Source organism: Acomys russatus, chromosome 26 (assembly GCF_903995435.1).
Source record: "Acomys russatus chromosome 26, mAcoRus1.1, whole genome shotgun sequence".
NCBI lineage: Eukaryota > Metazoa > Chordata > Mammalia > Rodentia > Muridae > Acomys > Acomys russatus.
In genome coordinates, this window is record NC_067162.1 from 31,548,267 (window position 1) to 31,559,625 (window position 11,359).

The window sequence follows — 11,359 nt, forward strand, 5'->3', positions numbered from 1 at the left end:
CATGAGTGGCAACTAGGTAAATTGTTTTTGTATTTATTTGTTTGTACCGTATCTCATGACCTGAAAGTTTTTATATAGACCAAGCTGGCCCCAAACTCCTATTCTCTGCCTCCTAAACCTCAGCAAGCAACACCTAGTTAAATTTATTTATTTATTTATTTATTTATTTTGGTTTTTCGAGACAGGGTCTCTCTGTGTAGCCTTGGCCATCCTGGACTCACTTTGTAGACGAGGCTGGCCTCGAACTCACAGTGATTCGCCTGCCTCTGCCTCCCGAGTGCTGGGATTAAAGGCGTGCGCCACCACGCCCGGCTCCTAGTTAAATTTAAAAAGCAGAGAGACACCTAACATTTGGGAGGCTGAGGCACATAGATCATAAATTTAAAAGCTGTCTTGGACTACAAAACTAATTTCTTGCCTCAGAATGTCTTTTTTTTTTTTTTTTTTTTTTTTGCCTCAGAATGTTTTAACTTAAAAGTAAACAGGTTAACCTTTATAATTAATTTGCAAAACCCCTATAAATTCTCCTGTAAATGGTTTATAGCCATGTGGGTCTTGTTGGTTTCTGCATCGTCTCCTGGACAGGGCAGACTGTGGATGTCTAATTCAAGAATGTGTTCCCTCTGTCATTCCAGGGACAGTGGAGGCCATGTGTCTTTTGGCTGTCAGTCCGGATGGGAATTGGCTAGCTGCATCGGGTACCAGCGCTGGAGTCCACATATATGATCTGAATCATCTAAAGGTGAGCATCAGATTTCATAGCAGCAGTTTGAGTCATACAAGAGGCAGTTGGCTAGTCATGTTAAGATTTGAAGCAGATTGGAGTGACCTGGAAATTTACTAGACTTTTTCCTGCCTTATGGATTCCTATTTTAGAATTATGTAGAGCCTCAAAGCAAATGAGAACAGTGTAAGCTGTACTCAGACTTAAAATTGAGGCACGTGAGCAATGAATCCATTTTCTGGCTAAGGATACAACTCAATGGTAGAGTATTTTTGCCTAGTGTAAGTCCCTGCTACTACAAAACAAACAAACAAATAACAAAATGATAAAAAAGACAAAAATAAACCGGGTGTGGTGGTGCATGCCTTTAATCCCAGTACACAGGAGGCAGAGGCAGGCAGATCACTATGAGTTTGAGGCCAGCCTGGTCTACAAAGGGAGTCTAGGACAGCCAAGGCTACACAGAGAAACCCTGTCTCACAAAAACAAACTAAAAAACTGACTATGGGTCTTAGGCTTTAGTGCAGTAACTTACATAGTGTATGCACAGCCCAGGATTCAAAGACTAGTACCAGAAAACAACAAAATAATAAGTACCAGAAATAACTGGCATCCAGTTTTGTCTTGGGGTGTGTGTGGGGGCAGGGAGCGGGTGTTTGTTTTGAGATAGGGTCTCACTGTATGGAGCAGGCTGGCCTAAAACACACAGAGCTGCTTCTGTCTCTGTGGTTGTGTGCCACCATGCCCAGCTCACGCTGCCTTTCTTAAAGGAGGATGTCCCATGGAGTTGCCCCTTGTCTTCTCTTCCCAGCTCCACTGCACAGTACCTGCTTACAATTTCCCAGTGACTGCCCTGGCCATCGCCCCCAATACCAACAACCTTGTCATCGCTCATTCTGACCAGCAGGTAAGAGGTTCCAGTGCTTCCCAGCTCCCTCCTGCTAGGCAGTCCCCTGGAGGCCAACATGATGGGCCCTTTGGAGGAACCTTCCCTTGAAGATGTTGGAGGGTATGCATGCGGGTTTGTGCTATGCAATGACATGGGCCCAGGTATTAAACTTGATGTGGGATGTAATAAAATTTTGAGGCTGGGCATGGTGACACACGCCTTTAATCCCAGCACTCCGGAGGCAGAGGCAGGTGGATCTCTGTAAGTTCAAGGCCAGCCTGGTCTACAAAGTGAGTCCAGGACAGCCAGGACTACAAGAGAAACCCTGTCTTGAAAAACCTTTTTTTTTTTTTTGAAAGTGACTTAAATTTGTATGGTTTACCTTCATGAAGCAGTCAGGCCTTACTAGAAATTAAGTATCTAACCTCAGCCAGAGTGAGAACATAACTCTACAGCTTTTTTTTTTTTTGGTTTTTCGAGACAGGGTTTCTCTGTGTAGCCTTGGCCATCCTGGACTCACTTTGTCGACCAGGCTGGCCTCGAACTCACAGCAATCCGCCTGCCTCTGCCTCCCGAGTGCTGGGATTAAAGGCGTGTGCCACCATGCCCGGCTCTACAGCGGGTTTTTTTTTTTTTTTTTTTTTTTTTTATGCTGAGTTGTGCAGAGCTTTTTTTGTTTTAGGTTTTTTTCTCCTTTGGTTTTCAAGACAGGGTTTCTCTGTAGCCTTGACTATCCTGGAACTCGCTCTGTAGACCAGGCTGGCCTCAAACTCGCAGAGATCGCCTGCCTCTGCTTCCTGGTGCTGGGATTAAAGGCTTGCGCCACAATGGCCGGCTGCAGAAGTCATCTTTAAAAGGCTTGTATTTCTTCATCTATAAAATGGAGATGATTGCATCAACTGTTGTCTCGCTGAGATACAACATATCTGAGAGGCACATTGAGTTAGACTTCTAAGCAAACAATGCTTAGTGTTTTGAACAGTTATGCTCTCATGTACACACATCTAAAGCTTGCAGTCTCTCACTTTCATGGGTTTCATCCTTGACCAAGAGTGTTTAAAGACAGTACCTTGAGTGCTTTTGTCACTGAAACTGGTGCTCTGAGTTTAGTGGCAGTGACCTGTAATCCCATCCTATGGGAGATTGAGGCAGGGGGATCACAAATTTTAGACCGGCCTGGTCTATTCAGCAAGTTCCAGGCCAGCCAGAGCTTCACTGTAAGACTCTCTCTCAAACAAAGGAAACCTTCAAGGTGACTTATTGTCTATAATTTTCCTTTAAAAGCATTTCTTATGTGGTGGTAAAATGTATGGCTGAATATGAATTTGTTTGTTGCTGTGTCTTCAGATATTTGAGTTCAGCATCCCAGACAAGCAGTATACAGAGTGGAGCCGGACTGTCCAGAAGCAAGGATTTCACCAACTGTGGCTGCAAAGGGATACCCCCATCACACACATCAGCTTTCATCCCAAGAGACCAATGCACATCCTTCTCCACGATGCCTACATGTTCTGCATCATTGACAAGTCCTTGGTGAGCTTGGAGGCCTCTACCTACGTGTGTGTGTGTGTCTGTCTGTCTGTCTGTCCTCATCCCCATCCAGATGAGTTTTTCAGATCCCCTAGAGCTGGGTGTGTGTGTGTGTGTGTGCATGTGTGTGTCGCGTGCGCGCACGTCCATCTGTCCAGATGAGGTTTTCAGATCCCCTAGAGCTGAGTTACAGGTTGCTGTGAGTACCCTGCCATGGCTGTCGGGAACAGAACCCAGATCCTGTGCAAGAGTAGCAAATGCTCTTCATTGCTGGGCCATCTGTCTAGCAGCCTATTTTGTTTTGGGTTTTTTGAGACATGATGTTGCTGTGTAGCCTCACTAGCCTGAAGTTAAATTTACAGCAGTCCTCCTGCTTCTGCTTCCTGAGTGCTGCTGAAGTTACATGTGTGTTCAGAAGGCAAGCCTCCTCAGGGAACACCTTTGAGTTGACTGACTCACTTAACTCTCATCCTTGGGCTACGGAGTAAAGGAGACACTGGCTGGTGTTTTTGCCACCCTGCCCCTTAGCTGAAGACACTTCAAACCTTGATCTTTGTGTCTCAAAAGTCCAGGTGGGAGAGTCCAGCGTCAGTGGTTGTGGTAGAGGTACAAGTGCTTTCTTTAATTTGAAATGCTAGCTGCTATTTTAGTTTTCCCCAAATATACATATCTTTTCTGGACAGAGGCTTTCTTTCCTAGGAGGCCTGTGGCCCACAGCCATGGCTGTGCTGTACTTGGGTTTCAGTCATACCCAGCACCAGCTGTTCCAGTGTGTCTGTGAAGGTGGGGGTGGAATGTGGGTGGGTAAGGCAGCAGATGGCTCCAAAGGAGGTGTGTGCAGGGATGTGTCACTGACTCTCATCTCATGGGCCCTGTGTCCTGGGATGTGGGAAGCAGAGCTGGCTGACAGGCACCTTCTGTGAGATGGTCGTACAGGAAGAGCCCCTCCCGCTCTCTCACTCATCTCTCTGTAACTCAGCCCAGAAGGCTTCCTCCCAAGCGTTGGAGCTGAGTCCCTCATGTACAAGTAGGGCTAGTTCCCAGGGAAGTCGGAGGTGAGGTGAGTCATTTATCTGGCCATCTCTTGAAGTGTCAGTGACGTCACTAGGGCTGGCCTATGTTCTTTCTCCCTGAGGGAGAACCTTAGCCATTTGGCTAGTGTCTTCAGTGTGGTTGGGGGAGGTGTAGGAAGCACAGTGCCTCTGGGCTGAGATCCTACACATGCACATTTGTTCTTTTCTGACAAAGTGTTACTTACAGGACTGGCCTTGAGCTTGCTTGTTTTTCATCTTGCTATAGTATGAAGCCCTTTTTTGCTTCATCCTGCCCATCATAGCCCCTCTTGACTGACACACTTTCACATGACCTTGGGTAAGTTAGCTATACAGATGAAATATTACTCTTACGAGTTCATTCGAGGCCAGCGTGATCTACAGAGTGAGTTGTAGGACAGCCAAGGCTACACAGAAAAATCCTTCGAAAAACCAAAAAATGAAAGAGAAAACTTTTATGTTTGTTCACATGCCTGCGTGAGTTTATGTGCACCATGTGAGTGTAGTGCCTGTGGAGGCAGACGTTCTGGGACCGCAGTGGTGCTGGGAACTAAGCCTGAGTCCTATGCAAGAACCGTAGTCATTCTTAAGCACTGAGCCATCTCTTTAACCCCATTTGTGTATAAGACAGTTCTTTGAGGGCTGGGGATGCGGCTTAGAATGCTTACTTGATTCCCAGCACGTGTAAACCAAGTGTGGTAGAATACACTTTGGAAATACAGATAGGATCAGAGGTTCAAAGTCATCTTGCTTCTGTCATCAGTTTGAGTCTAGCTAAAAACTAAAGTGGTAGCCAGGCATGGTGGCACATGCCTTTAATCCCAGCACTTGGAAGGCAGGCAGATAGCTGTGAGTTCAAGGCCAACCTAGTCTACAAAGCAAGTCCAGGACAACCAAGCTATACAGAGAAAGCTTGTCTTGAAAACCCCTGCCCCCCAAAAAAATAAAAGACTAAAGTGGAGAAGCTAGAGACCCACAGATTGAAAACTACTGGTCTAAGACATGGATAGTTGTTCATAATTATAATTCATTCTACCAGAATCAGGAGAACTACAATGAGACCTTGCCTTAAAAACAAAATGAAGAGGCTGGGCGTGGTGGCACACGCCTTTAATCCCAGCACTCAGGGAGGCAGAAGCACGCGGATCTCTGTGAGTTCGAGGCCAGCCTAGTCTACAAAGCGAATCTAGGATAGCCAAGGTTACCCAGAGAAACCTTGTCTCAGAAGAAAAAAAGGCAAAACAAAGGCTGGACATTTTGGTGCACGCCTTTAATTCCAGCACTTGGGAGACAGAGGCAGGCAGATTGCTGTGAGGTGGAGGCCAGCCTGGTGTAAAAAGTGAGTCTAGAATAGCCTAGGCTATAAAGAGAAGCCCTGTCTCAAAAAAACCGAAGAGAGAGAGAAGAAAAGAAGGAGGACCATTAGCTAGGTCTATAGTGGCCAGTGAAAGTAGCTTTGCTATTTTTGTGGTGTGGGGATCAAACCCAAGGTCTTACAAAAGCTAGGCAATAAAAGTTCAAATAGTGTATATTGTTGGGCCTAATGGGTCAGGCCTGTAATGCCAGTAATGCCAGAGAATGGGGCAGGAGCCTCACAGATGCAAGGAGTACGAGTGAATTCATGGCCCGCCTGGGAGGCAGAGGCAGGTGGATCTCTGAGTTCAAGGCCAGTCTGGTCTACATAGAGAGTTCCAGGATGGCCAGAGCTACATAGTGAGTGAGACCATCTCAAAAAAACAGGAGAAGAAAAGAAGTACTGAATGAAAACTAGAACATTTGAAGATACCATGAGAGCATTCTTGTGTGTGTTCAGCCCCTTAGACTGCTTTAGCAAATAAATAATAAATCTTTGTCTTTTCAGCCACTTCCAAATGACAAAACTGTGCTCTATAATCCACTTCCCCCCAAAAATGAATCAGATGTCTTCCTGAGGCGCACGGCCCATGGGTTTAAAATGTCTAAGATATATAAGGTAAAAACTTCTGTACCCTAGACGGTTGCTTCCCTGTGCTGTTACCAAATTGTATTAACTAACAATTAGAAGACAGGTGTGTCTTCCTTTTGCATGCAGAGACCCTGACTTGGGGGAGTTGTCTGTATCTGTAGCCATGTTTCATTCTTTGTGACTCAGTTTGCTAGAACAGGCAAAGCATACTTGTCTGTGTGAGAGAAATTGTTCGTGGTGAGCAGTGAACTTGATGCTCGTGTGGAGCGGGTCTTTGTTAGAGTGAGCGCTCTTCCTAGCGGAGCTTCTGCTAGAGAACGCTTCAAGGGTGCAGTAAGTGTCCATTGAGCTTCTGGTGCTGCAGCTGTCTGGCGGGGTTCAGGTCCCCAGTCAGACCCCTGTGAGCCAACTGCCCTGAAGCGCTGGCCTTCCCACCCCCGTTGAGTCTAAGAGCTAGGAAGATTGTCAGGGCGCTCCATTCTTTGAGTCTTGATTCAAAGCTGGTGGGGAATGATCCCTGGTGACGTCACTGTCCTTTCTCTGCAGCCCTTACTCTTTATGGATCTTTTGGATGAAAGAACACTTGTGGCCGTAGAGCGACCCCTGGACGACATCATTGCTCAGCTCCCACCACCCATCAAAAAGAAGAAATTTGGAACTTAAAGCAGGGCAATGTCTGTGTCCTTTCTTGAACTGTCTACTCTTGTTTTTGTTTTATTTTGTTTTGTTTTGTTTGTTTGTTTTTTCCCAAATCATGATAATAAAACAAATTTATTCTTTAGGACTAATCATTTTAAACATTTATTTTCCAGAATAGTGACAGGGATTTCCTCTCATTGAGTGACATGGAATGGAAGGTCATTATAAATCTGTAGGTCCATCAGGATGGCTGGGTACAAACACTTGCCCCTCAAACCTTATGACTCCACTTGATCCCTAGAACCCGTGGCTGAATGCGAGCCGCCTCTGGAAGGTTGTCCTCTGACATCCCATGTGCCCTGTGCTCCAGCACAGGGTAGTGTGAGCTGAACCCCAAGGCAGCTGGAGCTGCAGTAATGCTCTGAACTAGCCATAAGCTAGCATGCTGCTTGTTTGGAGTCTTGTCTGTGCTGGGGTATCAAAGAACTGAGGTGTCCTACTAGCCTGCCACCTATTCAAAGGCATAGGAGCCTCCCAGGGTCGCCCTGGAGGGTGCTACTAATAGCCATAGGCTGCTTTATAGTTGAAGGAAGAATTTCACCTGCAGCATCATAAGGAAGTGCTCCATTCAAAAATTAGATGCCTTTGGCAATCATTAAAGAGAGCCTGGGGGTGTACAGGGAGACTGCACGTCTAGCATGGACAAGGCCAGGTTCGATCCTTATTACCAGTCCTTTGGCCTGCCATGTGCCAGCTGCAGACGGTAAGAAAGCATTGGGTGGGGATCTTTCTAGAGATTAGGACTAGGGGTGGGGACCTGAGAGGCAGTCTAGCCTGTCATCCTCTCTGTTCTACCTGCTTTATGTCGTTGTTTCCAGGGGCGTTCTCAATGGGCTAGCTTTGATTTTTTTTTTTTTTTTGTCTTTTGAGACAGGGTTTCTCTGTGTAGCCCTGGCTGTCCTGGACTTGCTTTGTAGACCAGGCTGGCCTCGAACTCACAGCGATTCACCTGCCTCTGCCTCCCAAGTGCTGGGATTAAAGGTGTGCGCCACCACGCCCGGCTGGGCTAGCTTTGAATGTGATCTTTAAATGAGACGCAGATGGCTTTCCTTACCATCTCAGTGGTTGTATTCTGTTGCATGCTGTGGAAACCCAGTGTGTGGAGTTTTGTGTGGCTAGGGATGGAGGGCTGAGAATGTGGATTCCGACGGCGTCATGTAAAGTGCTTGGGGGAAGCTTTTGCTGCGATGAACCCCATCTCTATCTAGTCTAGAGGGAGGGAAGGTGAGAGTTCAAGGCAGATCTGTGGGCAACAGTTTAACAGGGGTTAGAATAGAGCATTTACAGTGCACAGTGTGTCTGGTTGGATGCAATGAGGTTTACAGTAGTCAACAGTTTCTGCTCTGCCTGTTTAGGTTTTACAGTGACAGGAGTAGTTTAAGCACCTGTGTGACCCACCACTCGCTTTCTTGAATGAGTTTCCTTCTGTTTAAAATAGGAGGGAGGGGCCTGGAGAGATGGCTCAGAGGTTAAAAGCACTGACTGCTCTTCCAGAGGTTATGAGTTTATTTCCAGGCAACCATATGGTGGCTCACTACCATCTATAATGAGACCTGATGCCCTCTTCTGGCCTGCAGGTATACTGTATACATAATAATAAATGAATGAATCTTTAAAAGGCAGCCAGTGTGATGGGAGGCAGAGGCAGGTGGATCTCTGTGAGTTTGAGGCCAGCCTGGTCTACAGGACAGCCAGCGCTATTCAAGACAGAGAAACCCTGGGTTGGGGAGGGCATTTGCCTAGTTTGTATTAGACTGGGCTGTTGGCCTTCAGCAGAACAAAACTAATAAACTAATCCTGGTCTCCCTAGAAACATGTTTTTGAGTCTGCAATGTGATGGAATATGCCTGAGAGGCATGGAAGAGTGAGCATTCAAGGCCAACCCAGGCTGCAGTGTGAGCTCGCATCTCACAAAGCGAAAGAGACACAGAAACTCCAGGACACCCAGGGCTATGTAGTGAGACACCGCCCCCCCACCCCCCCACCCCCCCACACCTCCAAATGTGTGAACCAAAGTTCAAAACCATGTGTGGTTATGCACACCTTTAATCCCAGCACTCAGGAGGCAGAGGCAGGCAGAGCTCTGATTCTGAGGCCAGCCTGGTCTATTTAGTGAGTTCCAGGACAGCCAGAGCTACACAGAGAAACCCTGTCTGAAACAGAACAGATCAAAGTTGAAGTTACTAGTCTGTACTGAACATTAAGAGAATAAGTCTAGGATGCCACAAAACCTAACTTCATATGGTGCTCACTGGCTGTAGAGCTGTAAATTCAGAGTCCTGTTAGCTGGGGGCTGGTTTATGGCTTATTTTACTTTTCTGTGCTGGGGGTGGGACCTAGAGCCCTGAACAGTTTTGGATGTGTAGTAAGGTGCTGTGCTCCAAGCACACCTGACACTGACTTGAAACCTCTTGGGTTGTGAAGGATCTGTTTCTGACGGAGAGGGCTCACAGAGTGAAGTAATAACTTCTGAAAGTTGCCAGGCAGTGATTTGGACTCCATAAATGGTATGGGAAGTAAGAGCTTTAGGCCTTGAAAGTCTTCCTAAGGAGAAAACGATACAAACATACAAAGTCCAAATAGATTGGGCCAAGTCAGAGAAACTGGGGGAAGGGACGATAAACCAGTGTTAAATAACATTTCGGTGCATAGTTCCCACATTATGAGGGTTTGTGTAGCGTAGCTGCTGGAACAGTCTCCCCTTTGGCATCGGTTGCAGCTTGCTGCTTTTACTTGAGTTCTGCAGAGAGGTTCTGACCAGAGACTGGCCTAGACGTGGTCTTTCTTGCCAACACTGCTCAAATGGCTCAGCAACTCATTTCTCCCATATGCTGACAGGGAATATGATCTCTTCACCATGGAAATAACAAAACTTAGACCAGGAATAACTAAGACCTTGGAGTACTGAAAGGTAGAAGCCATCCAGTTCTGGAGTTTTAGGACGCTTATTTTTTAGCATCAAGCTGTTCAGGTGGCTGTGAGGGTGAACCCGAAAGGCAGAACAGGAAAATCAGGAGTTCAAGGCCAGCTTCTGCTACATACTGAGTTTGAGGCCTGCCTGGACCCGGGGACAGACGGACGGACGGACACACACACACACACACACACACACCACACACCCTGTCTCCAAAACAAAACAACTGTTGTTCAAGGGCTGGGAGTGTGCTCAGCGAGGTGCAGGAACCCCGGGGTTCAATCCCTAGCACCAAAAAACAAACAAACAAGACCTCAAACGGAATTTTGTTTTGAGGGTACAGGGTTTAGCCTTGGCTGTCCTGGAACCCACTATGTAGACCAGGCTGGCCTCAAACTCACAGAGATCCGCCTGCCTCTGCTTCTAGAGTTCTATGACTAAAGGTGTGAGCCACTGTGCCCAGCTTTTCAAATGGAATTTTATTCTGAACCACAGTAGAGAGTCTTTCTTGTTAATTAGGGAATAAGAAGCAAACAGGAGCTTTTGTTTGTGTAGTAGAGAAGAAGTTGGGGAAAAGCAGGTGAATTTCACTCCCACGGTCACAGAGAACTCTTAGGGTGGACAACAGCGCTCCCAGGGTTTTCTCTACTTTGTCTCCTAGTCGTAGGTATCTGATTGTAAATATGACAAGCAAGCAGAGTACTCAGGATTTTGTAGGCTTCAGGCACGATTTTCAAGCATTCTTACTCTGGCTGAGCATTGATCTCCCTTTAATACTGAGTTAGATGGGCAGGCTGCTTTTGATCTATCTAATCATGTATTGTAAAGAAGGGCCTGGTAGTCTCCTATTGCTCACATTGGGGAGCTTGGGTCAGTTTCTGGGTGTGGAGATTCTCTTCAAGACCAGAGTTCAAGGTCATCCTCAGCATTACAGCAAGTTCAAGGCCAGCCAGGACTATTGAGAACCCTCTTTTAAAAGTCTAGCAAGAAAGCTGGGAGTGGTGCCACAAGCCTTTAATCCCAGCACTTGGGAGGCAGAGACAGGCAGATGTCTGAGTTCGAGGCCAGCCTGGTCTACAAAGCAAGTCCAAAACAGTCAAGGCTACACAGAGAAACCCTGTCTCAAAAAAACAAAAAAGGCTGCAAAACGGTTCAGTTGATAACATGAGTTCAAACCTGAGGACATGCATGGTGGAAAGAGAGAATCACCTCTCATGAGGTGTCCAGAAAGGAGAGAGACGGAGCTAGAAGCCGAGCGAGTGTCTTACACTTGTGGTCCCAGCACCCCACAAGTATCACCCCAAGCTCAAGGCCAGGAGGGTCAATATAGTGAGTGCCAAATACATAGCTAGATTCTGGGTTTTGTTTTTTGTTTGTTTTATTCTTTTTTCGGGGGGGGCTTGGTTTGTTTCTTGTTTTGAGACAGCAGCTCACTTATGTAGACCAGGCTGGCCTCAAACTCGGAGAGTGAGATTTATCTGCCTTCCAGGTCCTGAGATTAAAGGCGTTTGTTACTAAATCCTGGGAGTTTTTGGTGGTGGTGGTGGTGGTGGTGCTTTTGTTTTTTATTAGGGGTAGGCTTGTTTTTGTTTTTTAACAAAAAAGC

General features: G+C 46.5%; 1 protein-coding gene across 1 annotated transcript in view; it reads left to right on the top strand.

Annotated features, from left to right (window-relative positions):
- Positions 1 to 6,850, top strand: part of Utp4 (UTP4 small subunit processome component) — a 29,703-nt gene extending 22,853 nt beyond the window's left edge. Inside the window, exons 13-17 of the mRNA XM_051168897.1 lie at positions 636 to 742; positions 1,536 to 1,631; positions 2,961 to 3,146; positions 6,057 to 6,167; positions 6,687 to 6,850. Of these exons, the coding sequence (XP_051024854.1) occupies positions 636 to 742; positions 1,536 to 1,631; positions 2,961 to 3,146; positions 6,057 to 6,167; positions 6,687 to 6,803 (617 nt within the window). The 3' untranslated portion in view covers positions 6,804 to 6,850. The remainder of the gene's footprint in view (positions 1 to 635; positions 743 to 1,535; positions 1,632 to 2,960; positions 3,147 to 6,056; positions 6,168 to 6,686) is intronic.
- Positions 6,851 to 11,359: the final 4,509 nt, after the last annotated feature.